Consider the following 19,076-nt stretch of genomic DNA (forward strand, 5'->3'; position numbering starts at 1 on the left):
AAACTCGACAAGGTACAAAGAGCCGCCTCGATTCTAATAACTGAGTCCTCGAGAAGCACCCCACAAGCAGCTTTGAACGCAATGCTGAACTTAAGGACTCTGTGCCACAGCATTAAGCGTCAGGCAGCGCGTAGTGCCCTAAGGCTGCATGAACAAAATCGATAATCGAAAATCGATGTATCCTGAACGGACTAGGTGTCGTTATCCCTAGTAGAGACGACTTGAACCTAGCAAAGTCTGGATGCAGAGATCGTTGAACCGGTGACTATCTTTGTGAATAGTCAGGCGGCTCTTAAAGCCACTCAAGGACGAACTCATATTATTAATATGAGTTCGTCCTTGAGTATAGAGCTTTTTTGGAAACACTCACTTACAGCTATCGGCTGTGTTGGGTACCAGGAGACCGTGACATCATGGGTAATGAAAAAGCAGACGAATTAGCTAGACGAGGATCTCAATCTACAGATCTAGCAATCGATTGCTCAATCAAACCACCTATCTGTCATCTTTTTCGGAACTTTGAGGAGTTCTGACACAACGAACCTAGGCCTAGGTCAAGATCTAGTAATAGCTTCTTATTCTTTGGTGATCTTCCGATATCATAGAGGAAAAATTGTTTTTATTTATTCTGATATTATAGCCCACAATGTAGAGGAGTTTTTTTCTTTGTTGACAAAATATACCCTACCTTGCATAATTGTACAATGATATATATATATCATATACCAATTAAAAAAGGTAACAGCAAATCCCAGTTGATTTGATTCCAACGAAAGACTAGTGTCAATATGAATTTGAAAAATTATGCTTTTAAAAATCATCCAATAGGAAAATTGGGAACGCATACAATTTGAAATTGTTCTTTATTAAAAGTGCTCCCGTATTCAATTTGCTCAATATGCCTGCTGGCCATTTTTAATCGGCCAAATTTCTCGAGTAAAGAGTTTACAAAGAGAACGCCCTTTTGTTTTGGGCTCTCTTAAATTTGAATTAATGTTTTACCAGTTTTGTGGGTTCAGGAAAGGTTTTCGAGTAAAAAGTTGCAAAATTGTAAAATTAGTAGATTATTTTAGGTTCTGGAACGGAACTATTGCCATAGAGGGGGTTAACACGTCAAAAGTTATATACATATCGTTTAAAGGGTTTTCTGTTTTATCAGAAAAAAAAAATTTGGAGGAAAAATTGAAATATTTTATCTTTGTGCAAGAATTTAAATATTATCTATTCCCGTAAGTACAATTTTTTGCATAAATTTCTGCAATGAAGTCGCATATAGTGTGAACCTCTTTATACCGATAACATTTGGTGTTATCGAATCATTTATAGGAGAACAGCTGTTTATTTAGTAAAAAACGATTTCTAAAGCCCATGTCATCTGACATTTTCCGTCTTTAGTACCCTATCATATATTCGGTTGTTTTTGTTTTGATTCCTAGTCCATGGGAATTTCACAAGTTTACTTTTTTAAATAAAATTTTGAAAAAAATGCTATTTAATTTGCTTTGTCAATGACAACTGATAATAAATATGGCGGCAAATGATGGAATATTTTCTTTACGGCTGGTTATCGCCGATTTTTACATGGAGAAACCGGTGCCGGGCTTAGATCCTGTTTATTCGGAATTTCGCGGCAAAGAAATTAAAAAGGTTGGTGTATTGGAAGTGAATCCTATTTATAGAAAAGTTCATATAATTTATATAAGGGAGTACAATATACTTTAAAGACGTTTGCGTACAAGGGACTAATCGATTTACGGCAAACGATACACGCTATTCGGTATGCCGCACTGTTCAAAATTTAATCCCAATAAGAGCTATATCTAAGTCTGAACAAATTTCAATGACACTTGGCAAGAGATTAATTTATATTAACTTCAATACATTGTACAAAATTGTGTATCAATGGGACAAAATTAAGGTCTTTGATGCTCAATTTACATAAAATCGGAAGGAAATGTATATGGGAGCTGTATGTAAATCTAAACCGATTTTCACGAAACTTAACACAGATCATTCTAGACCTAATTCAGTTCGAAAGAAATACAGGGATTTTGGTCCACCACTTACCTTAAATCGGACTAAAATATATATGAGAGCTACATCTAAATCTGATACGATTTTCACGAAACTTAACACACATCATTGTAGACTTAATTCAGTAAGCTGTGCCAAATTTCGTGCAAATCGAAAGATATGTAGGGACTTTGATACACCATTTACATTAAATAGCACGAAAATATATATGGGAGCTATATCTAAATCTGAACCGATTTTCACGAAACTTTACACACATCATTGTAGACTTAATTCAGTACGCTGTAAAAAATTTTGTGAAGATCGAAAGATATATAGAGACTTTGATACACCATTTACATTAAATCGGACGAAAATATACATGGGAACTATATCTAAATCTGAACCGATTTTCAATAGGGTTCGTCCTTGGGCTATATTAATGAACTGTGCCAAATTTCATCCAATTCGGATTATAAATGTGACGTATACTTTGTTAACAATTTAACATCGACAGACAGGCGGACGGACTGACATGCCATAAATGGACTTAGAATGTGTTCCTGCAGGTTCGGGAACAGATCAGATGCATACAATATATTAATAAATAATTCATATTATTAGTGTATTAATTTTGTTATTTTTCTCCCCAAACAGGTTCCCATTATTCGCATATTTGGCTCCAATGCCCAAGGACAGAAGACGTGTATGCATGTTCATGGCGTATTTCCTTACTTCTATGTTCCCTACGATCAGAAAGATTTCGAATCGGTAAATAAGGCTATTTATCAAATAGCCATGAATTTAGATAAAGCTATTAACATATCACTGAGTCAGGGAAGTTCAAATGTTCAACATGTATTCAAGGTGCAACTGGTTAAGGGCATGTAAGTAAAGAAATAGTACACCAATTTAAAGATAATTATAAAATCCACCTTCATTTTGCAGACCCTTTTATGGCTATCATCGTTCCGAACATCAATATCTAAAAATACACATGTTCAATCCACGTTTTGTGCGTCGAGCCGCAAATCTTTTACAAAATGGTGCTATTATGAATAAAAATTTCCATCCACACGAAGCTCATGTGCCGTATATTTTACAATTTATGATTGATTATAATTTATACGGGATGAGCATGATACATGTACCGCTGGAAATTGTCAAATTTCGTCGTCCAGATGATACCCATATTGTGCCGATAAAAAACATTACTGAGGCTCAACTCTTGGATTGTGATATGGCCAAAAAGATGTCTTGTTGTAGTGTTGAATGTGATATTGGTTCAAATTTCATATTAAATCGTTTTCAACTTGTTACGAAAAGTAAAAATTCCACACATTCAAATCCGGGTATTGAATCGATATGGAATGATGAAAAGCTGAGGAGGGAGAAAATGTACGAGAGCTTTAAAGATGATGAGGAGAAATTGAAAGGGGTAAGTTGTAGAAAATTTTAAATTTTATTTTCTTTGTTCAAATTGCATGTTGGTTTTTTGTTTTTCTTCAGATACCTACCCTCGAAGTACCACCAACACAAGAACGTCCAATTGCCTATCCAACAGAAAGTGAAATATTTTATCGCACTGCCTTAGTTAGTAAACTTATAACCATGGAAAATTCCATAATGGAAACTACACAATCATCAGATCATACCATAAATTGTACATTACAAGCAAATATGTCAAATACAACATTGAACGCAAGTCTTGGAGCAACACGACACCAACAAAAACGAACCTTCAATTTATCGAAAATGTTACAAAATGCTGTTTATCCTGAAGAATGTTCGCAGGAAAGTGAAAATTTAATAAATGCTTCAGTTGTCGAAAATCATCTATCCAATAATAATGTTTTTCAACAAAGTGTTTCTTCGTCTTTGAGCAAAGATTTCTTGGATTTAACAAAAAACGTAAATGATGAAAAGGAGATGACAGAAGATGAAAGTGTTTTCCTAGAAGATACCATAGTTGATGAAGATTTGATATTGAGTCTAACACAATCACAGCAACAACATGTGCCACATAATGCAACATGTAAGCAAAGCATGAACAAGGGGATTGTGTGGAAAATAAAATAAAAAAATTTTATATTTTTTTTTCGATTTTTTAGTACGTGAAGAAGACATGGAGTTGTTGGATATATTGCAACAACTGGAAGATGACAATAACATTGAGAAAATTGATTTGGATAGCAGTTTGGCACCTTTATCACAAAACCAAAAAGATTGTAAGTATGTTGAAAGTTGTCTATGAAAATAAATGATTATGAATCCTAATAGAAAATAAAGATATTGACCTCCAAAATTTATTTTGGTGGATGCTGTGTCTACTATCATTGATTTTATGTTCTCTATCGATTTGTGATTAAGCCACTCATTTCACGGTCTTCGTGTCAAAGTAAAACCAGAAGCCAACAAAATGGGGACTATGCCCCTTAAGTATAATTTTTCAAAATTTTAACTGCATCTACCTTTAAATGATGCTGACATTTTGAAGCAAAAAACAAAAAAGCTGATTCTTTGAAAATGGAATATTAAAAAATTGGCATGAAATACTAAAAGTATTATTCATATATTTACTAACAATTACTGCCTTCATTTTATATATCCTCATAGTCGCCTTATCTCCCGAACTATTGGACAAGGAAACCGCTGTAGCAGCATTAGAAAAATCTCACTGCCACAGTGAGGACGATGCTGATGATGATTTAAATAAAACCGATGACACCGATGATAATCTTAATGATTTTTCTATGGCCCTGGATGATTTAGATGAACTTCTTTTGAAGCTAACACAAACAAAGGCCACAGAAACAGAGCCCATACAAACATCTTTACCACAGCACGATGGTTCAGATGATATACAAAAGACACCGAATAAAAATAAAAAAACCATTCCAAATACAACAAAAACGCCACCACGTACACCACCAACTACACCGAATAGACGACATACACTGGGTGCATCACCGTCTTCTCACCGTTCACCAAGAACTCCCAAAAGTGGTCACAAATATAAAGCATTGCCATTGATTATTACCAATCTTTCGACGGGGAAACGTATGTAGTTGAGAGGATTTGATATTTTATTTTTTTTTATAAAAATATTTTGTTTGTAGAAATTATAACCAATCCCGATTCTGAGACGCCTTCAAAATCATCTGCGGAAGACAAAACTAAGGATATGTAAGTTTATCAAATTGTTATATGGTTTATAAATATTATTTACTTTTTTTAATTTCAGTATATCATTGCGTAAACGATTGGCTTTATCAGAATTGAGACGAAAAAGTATTTCTGTGGAAATGCCGGAACAAGAAAATGTATCGGAATATCCTGTGCTTGAAGAAAATACGCAGTAAGTCAGTAAATCTAAAAAAATGGAAATATAATTAATTGTCAATTACTGGTCCATTTGCCTAGATTTGATTCGTTAATTCCGCTAATAATTTTGAGTAACTTTCGATTCGATTCTTTTGACAACATCTTAACTTGCGAGGGTAGTCGAAGTCCAATCTAACCCGAGGTGTGACGAAGTCTAACCGAACCTAATCTTACAAAAATTCAAGATATTTAAATTTATAAATCCAGAAATTTATAGTTCTAAAATGTTGGTTTGTAAAGGAAACTAGACGTCAAAAGCTGTAAACACAACAAATAGCAGAACCTTACTTCGCTCAACTTACCCACCTTCTTGACGAAAGGACTCCTTGCACCATGCACACACTGATTAGTACAATTTAGCTACAGGAATACATGTCCAATGATTGTAACATCAGCCTCCTGAGTAAGCAATATAGGAACAAGGCCACCTCTCGCCAAACCAAACTTACACTCTACAAGACGCTGATACTACCCGTGCTGATGTATGAATCTGAAGCATGGGTACTTGCGCAAGCAGATGAGGCAGCTTTTGGAGTGTTTGAGAGAAAAATTCTCCGAAAGATCTATGGGTCGATTTGCATTGACTGTCAATATCGCCGTCGAATGAACCATGAGTTGTACCATCTGTTCTCGGACATCGGCATTGTCAGACGCATCGAGCTGCAGCGACTACATTGACCAGGTCATGTTGTGAGAATGGACTAGGATGCCCCAGCACAAAATGCATATAAAAGCGAGCCGACTTGTTCACGCAGAAGGGGAAGGCCATGAATTCAATGGAAATATCAAGCGCAAGAGAACATTTCGGAACATGGTCTTGCGCCTGGAAATTTTTTTTCGACATATGTTCTGTCACAAGCCAGCTAAGTATGCTGGTAAAATGTTAGTTTGGTACTCCATGATTATGGCCTCTACTACTCTGGTTGTGGATAGTAACAGCTGAAAGTCGCGACAAGTTGAGCTCCACTATATCGCTGTGTTTTTCTACAGTGACCAGGATATCTAATAAGATCGGTTTTATCTATTTCTTTCGTTTGGTACCTATATTACCGCATGAATCATATGGGTGTTGAGAATACCATACATCCATGATGAGAGTTGAAATCAATATTCCTTATTCTATGTGAGGGAAATATGGTACATTACTGGGAATGGATGAAATTTCTCGGGGATGTCGGAAAGAAAATACAGGAAAATGTTGTAGGCTGCATACAATAGATGTCAATACAATCAGGCGACCAATCATGGTGTGAGGACCTGCAAAAACTAGAATCTGGTATCTGGTTTTGATATTTTCAAGATCTAACAGTAATTTATACCCGACAGATTATTGCTGCTATTCACCATTCACTTTCTTCACCACCTTTTGAGATAAATTATTTTACTTTAAATATCAAACTTTTCCCCTAAGATTTTTTTCCCTATACTAATCGATTTTCTTCTTTTCTATCTAGTTCAAATCGTAGACGTTCGAGAAGGACTGTAAATTTAGATAAAACCCATGTAACCTGCAATCTAACACCCCGTAGAACTAGTGAAAAATTATTAAGAGTCTACAGTGTTGAAGGCAGTGAAAATGTTGAGCAAAAGAAAGTCGTCAATGATGATGTCATCCACACAGAAGGTGAAACAAATAGTCATCTAAATAGTCATCATGATTTAAACTCCAACGACAACAACAAAAATGCCATTAGAAATATATTTTCTTCAAATATTCAAGATAATGTTGAATCTAATCTGTTTAAAAATAATACTTCAAATTCTGGTCACAAAGCAACGGATGAAGAAAATGAGAAAATTATTATCTCTGGTCACAAAGCAACGGATGAAGAAAATGAGGAAATTATTATCTCTGACGAGGTAGTTGCTGTAGAAGATCCTTCGTTTCAATTTCGTAAAACACCAAATTTAAAGCGTTTAAGACGTAGTTTTCTTTCATCGTCCCATTCAGCTAAGAGACGTAAAATAAAATGCCAAGATAATGAAGGTATTGATAAAATATCAAGCGGAAAACAATTGGATGAAAGAAATTGTTTGAAATCTTTAGAATTGGATAATAAACGGGCAAATCATTTAGAAGATAATACATCTAAATTTGAAAATATACCCAAAGAAACAGATGGCGAAATGAAGAGAATATTTATGAATGTCAATTCCAAGAACATTTCCAACACAAAAGCCCTTACAGAAAATTTCGATGTGGAAGCCAAAGAAACAATAGTTATGGCAGCGAGTGATAATGTTATAAATTATCCATCTGCGTTGAAAAAATGCCGTGTACGTTTAAAGAGAGTATGCCTAAGACCTTCTACGAATTTGGAAAGCGAAAAACGAGGCGATAAGAATATCCATGACATTGCAAAACAAAATATTACAAATCTGAATTTGAAGACACAACACAACTTGGAAGTCCTTAAGGAGACTGAAGATCAAACAACTAAAACAACTATTAGTGATGAAGACCATCCTAGCTATATTTCAAAAAACCCTCTAGTTGAAACAGTCTCTGAGAGCCTACGTACGTCTATAAAAGTAGAGCAAAAGGAAATGGATGATATGGAAACAAATCAAACTACATCAGTCTCTCAAGGACAGTCTAAATGCAAAAGAGGAAGAATCAAAAACATGTCCCTAATGAGAATGGATAAAGGATACACAATAACAAACGATGGAAAGGATGATAAAGCTTCTTCGGAAAATTTAAGACGTCAAAGAGTACTTCAGGGACTCTCTAAAAGTATCATGGAAAATAAATTTCCAAATAAAGGTGATACAATTGTAGCTGGTAGTACAATAGAAAGTCAGACAGATAAATGTCATAATAATGTGGAGCAACATATCACTTCGAATGTCATAAATCGTTCACGACATAAAAAAGATCCACAATCTCCACTTGAATTGTATAATTTAAAAGCCACAAATGAAACCCATCCGGAAGAATGTCCCACTAAATCTGAAAATATCTTGCCAAATTTAAGGTCTAGAAGAGCTGCTCAAAGAACGTCAAAGTCGATAAAAGTAAACCATATCAATGATTTGCCCATGGGAAAAGTGGAACAGGAAGTGACCATTCCAGCCGTAGAAAATCAGCCAGAGGAATGCTCAAATAAATCCAAAAATAACTTGATAAATCTAACACATACAAGAGTTACTCGAGGAATTTCAAAATCTATAATGGAGGGAAACAAAGAACCTGTTATTGAGGTGGACAATATAAAAAAGGGGATTCAGAAGGACGAACTTGAATCAAATTCCTCAATATCTAGAAAAGAAAGGAAACCACGTGAAGAAAACCCCCTGCTGAAGGATCCCAGTGTAAGAGATAACGCATCAGGATTACCGCAGGCAATTTCTAACTCGAAAAATGAAAGAAAATCGAAAATCGAACTTACCATTAAAATGCAACAGGAAATGTTTCTTGAGGATGTTGTCAGTTCAAGAAATAACCAGTCCAAACAATATGTATCCGAGGACAATAATAAAACCCATGTAATTCCTCAAGTATTAACTAAATCTACAAAAGAAATAACACCTAGCAACGAACCTATCATTGGAATGCAACTCGAGGAGGAGGAGGAGACAGTCCAAACCAATCAACCAAAAGTACATGAGGCTACATCCGAAAATGTTGAACACAATGATACTTCAAGTACCATGGAACAGTTAAGATTTGAAACAAGTGAAGACTCTGAGGAAGTGTTCAAAATTAATGAGGGTTCTCGAGAAACATCAATGATCGACCAGATGATTGAGTGCCATGAAGAATGGGATGATGATAAAAGTCTAATTATCGATGATGATGACAACAATCTAAGTTTTGTTGAGAATAACTTCGCAATGGAAGGCGAAAATAAGGAACTTTTAGATAACAGGGATACAGAACAAAATGAAAATTTAAAACAAATATCGGATGGTTGTGACACCGTCCCTTCCAAACCAACATCTGCTGATTCTGAACAATATTCAAGACCAATATCCAAACAAACATGCGCTGATTCCGAAAATTCCTCAAAGCAATTATCTTTGGATTCCCAAAGGTCTTCTCAGCAATATTCTACAGATTCAATGGAATTCTGCAACAATGCTAATTTGATAAATGCCCTACTAAAATTATCGGAATTGGGTAAAAGTTTGGGAAAACCAATTGAAACTGAAGAATCAAAAAAGACTCCAACAAATATTCCACATACCTCAAGGTCGCCTTCCATAGAATTTTTCTGTCAAAGTTCCGACGATGAAATTGCCGAAACACCCAGTCCGCCCATGGAACCCAAATTAAAAAACAAGGAAATTTCAAATCCAACCGTTGAAACAAAATGCGTAAAAAATGGAATTTTAAGTTTTTATGAAAATAGTCCATCCTTATTTACCCAAAACTCAAGTCCATGTTCCCTAACACAAAACAAACCGCCAAGTAACTCCTTGGAGGATAATGCTATTCATATATCATCGTCCCATGAAAGCAGTGAACAATCGTCTTCACCAACTTTCGAATCGAAATTGATATTAACCCCACTCGATTTACCACCGACAAGAGAGGAAGTAATAAAAGGTTGTCAAAAACTCAAACTGCCCGAATATGAATTCCAGCAACCGTATTATAGCAATCCCGATGATGTTACCAAACACAAAGAAATTGGCTTTACAATATTACAAATAAACAGTAATAAACTGAATGATCTGGAGGAATATCAAAGTATTTTGGGTACGGACGTTAAAGGTCTTACGACATGGAGACGTCAACAATTGATACGTTTATGTGGACCAGAAATGCTAAACAAGTATCGTAACTCTCAAAGGGTACGGGAATATTTGGCCACGAAAAAGTGTGTGACCATTGAACCCCAAATGTCAGCTCCCTCCAGACATGATGTGAAATTGTGGCTTAAGGCCAGAGAATTATTAAAACAAAAAGGCAGTCTCAGAGATGAGGAGGAGGAGCATGATAAAATTCGCAATTTAACCGAGGAAGATAGTCCCATAAAAGTTAGGCGGCAAAAGGTAACCATGATGTTAAATGAAGGTGATGATGGTGATGGAGATTACATCGATAGTGACACCAGTTTAAATTGTTCCTCAATGAGTCTAACACTAACGCCCATAACTCCAGCCACTCCGGCGGCAAAAGAAAATTCCCAAGCCAAAGAAGCCACAAATAAAAGCTGTACTCCCGTCACAACGAAATTTGAGAAGATACCATTGGAACGCCTTAATCCGTTGACGAGAAGACGTCACAATAGACGTGTGCTGCGGCGAGTATCATTGAATAAGAAAATGCAAGAAGCATTGGAAAAGGATAATCCTCCTCCGTGCCACAACAAACAAGAAGATGTGAAAGAAAAAGAAATTCTTCTTCCGTCAGCGGATGAGAGTATCCTACCACATTCCTCACAAAACAGTGAAACAAGTGTATCAAGCCAGACGGCACTTGCTGAATTGGAGCGTTCTTCATTTTTACGGCAAATTGAGGCTCAAGATATTACGATGTGTGGTGGCGGCGGTAGTGGTCGCAGTAATGATACAACATTTAACAGCAGCTATGGTTTTAAAGTCGCTTTGGAAAATCTACAACAAGCCAAGGCTGATATTGAGGTAAGGAAGAACTTGTTTTTCTTTATTATTTAGAGAGGAGGTCAGAATCAATCAGCAGAAACACAACTTTGTATTAAGGGAAAAAAAAAGTTTGAGAAGCCCTTTAGCTGTCACTTGATGCTGACACAATAAATCGGCTATATCTTCAAGAGTTCTTGAGATTTTCACTTGAAATTTTGTAGGGACATTCTTGAATTAGTGTAGATTCGAATTAAATAAAAAAAAATAAATAAAATTTGACCCCGAGAATGGGTGGTTCCCTTAATTCGAGCAACTTTGTATTACTGGTGAGAAAATCAAAGGAAACAGTAACGAATTACTAGAAAATCCCCAAAATACTGTCAGTCCTCTACATATTAATTAAATATTGTACGTCACTACAAATACCAATAATAATGAAAGCTTACATAACTAATAATCACCAAAAATGAACACATCAAAATGACATTATCGACACATCCCTTTCTAGGTTTTTTTTTAATCTAACACTTACGCATCGCTATATCATTCACTTTTTAATAAAAAAATTGGAGGGCCACACTTTTCTTTTTACCGATGGATCCAAAAACACTACAATTACTTCTTATAGCAATACTACCGACTTCAACCGCCCTACAGTTCCATTTATTCCGCTGAACGGGGTGGTAACTAATATGCTATGATAATTGGTACAGTTCAACCTAAGCACGTAATATGTTTTTGTCCAAATTTCTACAATCATCGACACTACCTTCTGTCTTCTCTATGCCCTTTCTCCCCTACAGATTTCTCAATCTTTCTTCTTGGATGATCACAATGGACCGGACGATCTCCGAGTGTTGCATTCAAAGTTAGTAACTGCACATTCTCAAACCTTATATAGGATAGTCTTTCGAAGAAAGTTATCCACTTCGAGAAAGGAAATCTGCCTTCGTGTGGCTGCCTTGGCACCCCCAATCTCGAACTTTACAAGGCCAGACCTCAAAGAACCCCCTCAAGTGTTGACGACACAAGCTACCCCCTTGGATCTCTCTTTTGCCTCTTGTCCCACTCTCGACGACGTGAACGAAAGCCTGGAGAGGCTGTCGCATCTTCTCCTCAACCTATACGAGGAAACCGGCTCTTTCCGCCTTAGCCAGGAGAGCATACCGAATCAACTCTGGGAAGACTCGCCCTTATCAGACGAGGAAGAAACTACAGTGATTAGACCTACGATGAAAAACACGGTAGCGACTATGGTGTCTCCTCCGAAGCAAGGAGAGTCCTCCAAGTTGCTGCCTAGGGAAGCGCCTCAAAATCTTTTTTCAGCTCGACTTTTGGAACAACCGTTCTGTTATAAGGCAGCTAAGTATGGCATTCAAAGCCTACCAATAAAATAAGAACAGCGAGAATTGGAAAGTGTACTGTAAGTTCAGAAATAAAGCCAAATCGATTATCCGACGTAAGCATATAAGTTATTACTCTAAAAAATGTAGTTCCGTGAGTTCTACTGCTTTTTAGCGGTTTCTTAGGGGAACGGGATGTAATTTTGGTGTTAATGCTTTAAACAGTTCGTTTGTTTCTAATAATTCTACTTCTGGTGATTTAGAAGGTAGATTGAGGTCATCTTCATCACTATTCCAGTTACATGTGGTGTACCGCAGGGTTCTGTTTTAGGCCCGTTATTTTTTATTTTATATGTTAATATCATAAGTGATTATATTCGTTACGATGACTGCGTCCAACTTTTCCTCCAGTTCTCGTTTTTAAATCGTATATAGATAGAACAACTTTAATAGCTTTTATATATACCAGAGACGTTGTTCAGTTCTTCCGTAGATATAATACCGTCTGGACCTCTTCTATAAACAGAAAAAACCTTCTATAGGTTTTCATTTAATGCTCCAATACTTCCTCGAACTCCTTCTTAATTAATTCCCCTCCATGTACTTTCAGTTTAATTATCTTACCATTGTTGCACTGGAATTATTTGTGGCCACACGTGAAGATTTCTTTCCAAATCCACAAGTCGACGAGATACGTTGTATATTTTATGCCATTGAAAATAGTATACCCAGTGATCACATCGATAACGACAAGAAGCTGCCACGGAAATCATGTGGTTACATTATGGTACACGATCCACGCGATAAGGTAACCAAAGAGGGTCATATTCATGGCTTAGATAAAGATATTGAAGTGACAATTGTTAATAGTGAAGTTGAGGCATTGGAAGCTCTGCTGGGTTTATGTTCACGTTGGGACCCAGACATATATGCCGGCTATGAAATTGAAATGTCTTCATGGGGTTATATTATTGATCGGGCCAAGTATTTATGTTTGAATATTGCACCGCTGTTGTCAAGAGTTCCATCACAAAAGACTCGGGAATTTATTGATGAAGATCGTGATTCATTTACCGATTTGGATGTGGAGGTAAGTTCCTAAACCTTTTTAAGAGATTATGAAATATAGATCAAAATTGTTCTTTGGGTTTCAGATGAAGTTATGTGGCCGCATTCTGTTGGATGTTTGGCGTCTTATGCGTTCGGAAATCGCCCTCACATCATACACCTTTGAAAATGTTATGTATCACATAATGCATAAACGTTGCCCCTGCCACAGCTATCGCACCCTGACAGAATGGTATTTTTCACCCGGTTCACGTTGGATTGTTTTGGAATACTATTTGGAAAGAGTACGAGGCACCTTGGCATTATTGGATCAATTGGACTTGATTGGACGCACCAGTGAAATGGCCAAATTAATCGGCATACAATTCTATGAGGTGTTGTCGAGAGGTTCACAATTTCGTGTGGAAAGTATGATGTTAAGGTAAATCGCTTTGAATCGTCCTTCAGGTTTCAAATAAAATGTTGTTGTTACTTCTTTAGAATAGCAAAACCCAAAAATCTGGTACCCGCCTCACCCAGTGTCCAGCAAAGAGCCCACATGAGAGCTCCCGAATATTTACCTCTCATTTTGGAGCCACAATCCCGTTTTTATGCTGATCCCTTAATTGTTTTGGATTTTCAAAGTTTATACCCTAGTATGATAATTGGTTATAATTATTGCTTCTCCACTTGTTTGGGCCGTGTGGAACATTTGGGAATGTAAATATGTCCTTATAAACAAATAAACTTAAACCTATTTTGATTCCTCTCTCCCACATTCTCCAGATCAACTCCCTTTGAATTTGGTGCCTCCCAGCTGCGTGTCTCTCCCACAATGCTGCGAAAACTTGTAGATCGTGATCTTATTACAATTTCACCCTGTGGTGTGGTTTTTGTTAAATCATCAGTGCGTGAAGGTATTCTACCGCGAATGCTGACAGAAATTTTAGATACCCGTCAAATGGTAAAACAGTCAATGAAACTACACAAAACAAATTCGGCCTTACAGCGTATTCTCCATTCACGTCAATTGGGTTTGAAGCTAATGGCAAATGTCACGTATGGTTATACGGCGGCAAATTTTAGTGGTCGCATGCCTTGTGTCGAAGTTGGTGATTCTGTTGTAGCCAAAGGTCGTGAAACTCTAGAGAGAGCAATTAAGACTGTGGAATCCAATGAAAAATGGAATGTTAAGGTTGTCTATGGTGATACAGATTCGCTATTTGTTTTGGTTCCGGGTCGCAATCGTGAGGAGGCATTTCGCATCGGCGAAGAAATTGCCGATGTGGTAACCAAACAGAATCCACATCCGGTTAAATTGAAATTGGAAAAGGTCTATCAACCGTGTATACTGCAGGTAAGTTGGAGCCAGATTATGCTGAAAAGCAGGATAATTAATGCAAGCCTTGGGGATATCTCCATATGGGAGGTTTCTCAACAGAGGCACTCCACAAGGCGGGGAGCTGTCAGCCTTTTTTCAGCCTTCTAATAAGCTGTAATAACAGGTTATTAGATTTGGTATTTCTTAATGTTCCTCAGATATTTAACATATGTATGTATAAATTCTCCCTTATCTTCTCCAGAAGAAAATCATAATTTTAAATAATCAATCTCTTTTTTAATCAGAAACCATTAAAAAAATATCCAAAAATTAATTCTTTAATATCTTCTGTCGATTGGAAATCTATTTATCTTGAAGTTGCTGTAGAAAATTGTTACACAATCTTAAATAATTTGTTGTTGAAAATCATACCCAAAGTTCGTATTATCCATTCTAATAGACCTCCTTGGATTACTCCTGAGTTAATTGCAATGAAAAACTTTATCGCAAATATAAAAAACTGAAACTTCTACCGATTACTCTCGTGACTCATATAACTTGTATTTAGAAAAAAAAAAATCAAAATTGGACTCAAGAACTCAATAGGGAAGAGCTGGGGACTGTCTTCGTTCATCGTACATTGGATGCAATTGTCCTTTCCCATCTTACCTATGGATGACTAGTCTTGTGAGAGGCACTGAGGAAGAGAACACTGCTGTCTAAAATAAGTAGTGTGCAAAGATCGGCAGCAATCTGTATGCGATAATAATGTATTAATCGCTTTCATGGAACCAGAAGCTCATTTAGAATGAAGTACATAGGGACATGGCGAACTTCACGGTATGGGCACACAAATATCCTTTCCATAGACTAGGTATGTACGATAGAAGTAGACAAGCCCTAAAAATATCCTGCAGAGTGGCTAATACTCGTTCATCTCGGTGTTGGAGCATGGCCGGTATTATACCATCTGGACCAGGAGACTTATATGGTTGAAAACTATTTATCGCCCATACCAGGTTTGGGTAGCTTATAGTATTTTCTATCTACTTCTCCTCCTCCTTCGTTGGAACTATAAGCTGATGTGCACACTGCGCACTCTCCCTATAGTCCTTACAACCAGGAAAATGGGTTGACGATAGAAGATCAAGAGTTTCACTGCCAGAGTTTGTCCACGTTCCAACACTTCGCTTAATACTACCTCCAAATTTGGATCTTTAGATAGTACTCTGCGAAAACTGGCGCTTCGTTGACTCCTTCGATTGACTCACTATAGCAGACCCAAGACTCACGTATAGCCTTCTTGATTTCGCTCTTGTACCCATTGAACTGTCTTCTATAAACGTCCCAATCTGTACTGAGTTTTGTCTTACTAGCTCTATTGTATGCTTTCCTTGCAGCCTTCATCAAGAATGAAAGTTTTTGTGACCACCATACCGGCTGATATCCTTTCCCTGGGTATGTTAAAGGCCATGAAGCCTTATAGCTCTTCAGAAGAGTGACCGTGACATTGTTTACAGCATCCTCAACATCCTCAACCGTTTTGAGATCTTTATGTTCCAGGATTGAGGCTGCTGTTTGTCCTAGTTTGTTTTTGTCCCAGTTTGTATTCCGATGATTCCTATAAAGCTTCTTCTGTTTACCTCTGGACGTAGGAATTTGGAAAAATATCAGTCTATGATCTGAAAAGGAACATTTCTCAGATACTTCCCAGTTCATAACCCCAGAGTCGTCCATATTAGTGAGGGTTATGTCAATGACTTCACCTTTCACTCTATTAACGAAAGTTGGTGCCTTGCCCCTATTACAAATTCTAAGATTATAACTAAGTATAAAATCAAAAATGGACTCACCTCACGTATTGGTGTTACTGCTTCCCCATTGGAAGTGATGTGCATTGGCGTCACACCCGATGATGAGATCACCAGTTCCATACCGGGCGGGTCATGAGCCTCATATGGGAGATAAACGGCAGAGACCATCAGGGGTTTCGAGCTACTCCCATCCAGCCTGACTGTCGTCATATCTCCATTGCTGAAAACAGATCCTTAGCTCTGTAAATATGAAATTGATAATCTAACATACTTCTCCGGCAGATCCTTAGCTTTGTTAAAACATTGACATGGCTAAAATAAAAAGCAGAGATTTTAGCAATTAAGCAGAGATTTTAGCAATCCTCAAAATCTATCTGACCTGTAATTTCTAAGTGTATATTAACCGATAATTTTTACGAACAGAAAAGGTATAAAGACAACCATAGGGATCATAAAATGTCACTGCAGAATCAGATCTTTTTTTCAAAATGGGAGAATAATGAGTTGGATTCTTGCCGCCTATGTGAGAATGAAGAGAAAACAGAAAATATCGAAGATCTACTTTGTCGATACCCCATGCTTCGATACAGAAAGCATAAACTTTTAGGGAGATTCGCGAAGGAAACGTTAAAGATTTTCTCCAAAATCATTTACAGCTTTGCCAGGAAATTGTCATCGTTGCATTGACAATATTTAACCTTACGACCTTTTTTAGGTTGTTAATTTTATGGCGTGGTAGAGTAGTTTTTTTAACCGATTTTTCATTTTTTTAATTTTTAGACCAAAAAACGTTATGTGGGCTATATGTATGAGACACCCGACCAAGAAGAGCCCGTTTATGAGGCAAAGGGTATTGAGACAGTACGAAGAGATGGTTGTCCCATGGTGGCGAAGGTAAGAGCCAAATTTGCTATCTATATTTCAAATGTTGAATTAATTACATGTTACCTGCAGATGTTGGAAAAAGTCCTGCGCATACTTTTTGAAACGGCCGACGTTAGTCAAGTTAAGCAATATGTTTGTAGGCAATTTACAAAACTATTGTCGGGTCGTGCAAACATACAAGATTTAATATTTGCCAAAGAATTTCGAGGCATGAATGGTTATAAGGCCAATGCCTGTGTACCAGCACTGGAGTTAACAAGGTAAGGGGCAAAGTATTCTGAGATTATGTTTATTTTTTGAATTTTGTTATGAGATACTGAGGAGATAATTCAATTGAAGGAAATGTGAAGTTAAGATTGATTTTAAAAATTTTAAAAATAATAACACCTCAATGTTACCTCCAGCTAAATTTTCAAAATCGCACGTTAAGTTCTTTATTTATTGAAAGTGTTAAATTTTAATATTTAAAGTTATAAATTTTTTCTTTAACAGAAAATGGATACAAACCGATCCACGTCGCATACCAAGACGTGGCGAACGTGTACCATTCATAATCTCCAATGGACCACCGGGGGTGCCATTAATCCGCCTAATACGTCACCCGCATGACGTATTAGCCGATGAGGGCCTTAAAATTAATGCTATATATTATATAACCAAAGCCATTATACCGCCATTAAATCGTTGTTTACTCTTAATTGGAGCTGATGTAAATGAATGGTAACTACTCGCCAGCCTCCCTAAACAATGAACTAACCTATTTTTGCCATTTCCAGGTTTACTAATTTACCACGTAAAATTCTAATGACACCAGCTCTATCATCGGCTAACGAAGTCATTCCCTGTGGCAATAACAAATCAAAGAAAAGTACAATTTCCCAATTCTTCTCATCCACCAATTGTATGGTGGATTGTGGACGACATACGAAACAGGGAATTTGTGATGTCTGTTGTGGCAATCCAACACGTTCGCTGATTATCCTGCAAACGAAAATGTCCAAAATCGAAAAAGGCTATTTAACAACACAGCATATTTGTCAGGCATGTTGTGGTCGAGTTGGTGATCTGAAATGTAGTTCATTGGATTGCCCGGTGTTGTATGTTTTAGAAGTAAAACGTCGTGATCTGCAACAAATTGTACATTTTCGTAATTTAATTGAAGAGAAATTTTAGGCTAAGCTATTTTTTTTCTGTATGCATGCATGCTGTAAATGATTATTATTACTATATTTATATTGGGAAATGTTTTGTAACTTAAAATTTTTTTATGAGAAAAATATACATATTTTTGCTGGTACAAAAGAAAATGATGTGATAAGCTGTCACCGGCGGACTTTTGGGCTTTTACTGTTATAAGTTTTTTTATGATTTTCTCCTCAGATATTCTTCTCTTGCTTTGACGTGGCAATATTGGTTGCTAAACCGTCCTTCTTGGTGAAAGTGTTGATAATTATTAACTGTGAGACCCGGCATCCTTGGGAAATGTTGTTAGGAAAGCATATAATTAAGCTAGTAAGACGAAACTCCCCTATGAGGCTCCTGAGCCGCCCAGTATTGAAGTACGCCGCTTAATGGAGGAGATGAGTAGCAATGGTGATCTCATCATCGGTTGTGACGGCAATGCACATCACTTCCTCTGGGGGAGCAGCAACACCAATACGAGAGGTGAGTCCATTTTTGATTTTACAAAAGAAAATGACTTCACATATTTGTATG

General features: G+C 36.9%; 1 protein-coding gene across 1 annotated transcript; it reads left to right on the forward strand.

The window, feature by feature from the left end:
* Positions 1–1,526: 1,526 nt before the first annotated feature.
* On the forward strand, positions 1,527–18,545 carry LOC133322595 (DNA polymerase zeta catalytic subunit). The gene is made up of 19 exons (XM_061531574.1): positions 1,527–1,647; positions 2,671–2,900; positions 2,962–3,451; positions 3,523–4,048; positions 4,125–4,241; positions 4,630–5,073; positions 5,133–5,199; positions 5,258–5,371; positions 6,852–7,021; positions 7,118–10,561; positions 10,727–10,989; positions 12,904–13,383; positions 13,448–13,782; positions 13,842–14,060; positions 14,127–14,697; positions 17,256–17,369; positions 17,430–17,620; positions 17,853–18,080; positions 18,137–18,545. Exons 1-19 carry the CDS (start codon positions 1,528–1,530, stop codon positions 18,531–18,533), a joined length of 8,520 nt encoding a protein of 2,839 aa, XP_061387558.1. The 5' UTR covers position 1,527; the 3' UTR covers positions 18,534–18,545.
* Positions 18,546–19,076: the final 531 nt, after the last annotated feature.

Source organism: Musca vetustissima, unplaced genomic scaffold (genome assembly GCF_032173495.1).
Source record: "Musca vetustissima isolate MV318-11 ecotype Yass unplaced genomic scaffold, APGP_CSIRO_Mvet_v1 utg8434, whole genome shotgun sequence".
NCBI classification, from domain to species: domain Eukaryota; kingdom Metazoa; phylum Arthropoda; class Insecta; order Diptera; family Muscidae; genus Musca; species Musca vetustissima.

Bases quoted from the DNA above. Each gene is read 5' to 3' on its own strand.
- LOC133322595 (XM_061531574.1), top strand. From the start codon at position 1,528: ATGGCGGCAAATGATGGAATATTTTCTTTACGGCTGGTTATCGCCGAT. The intron at 5,074-5,132 runs GTATGTAGTTGA...TTTTGTTTGTAG, and splicing joins CAATCTTTCGACGGGGAAAC to AAATTATAACCAATCCCGAT. The intron at 5,372-6,851 runs GTAAGTCAGTAA...TTTTCTATCTAG, and splicing joins GTGCTTGAAGAAAATACGCA to TTCAAATCGTAGACGTTCGA.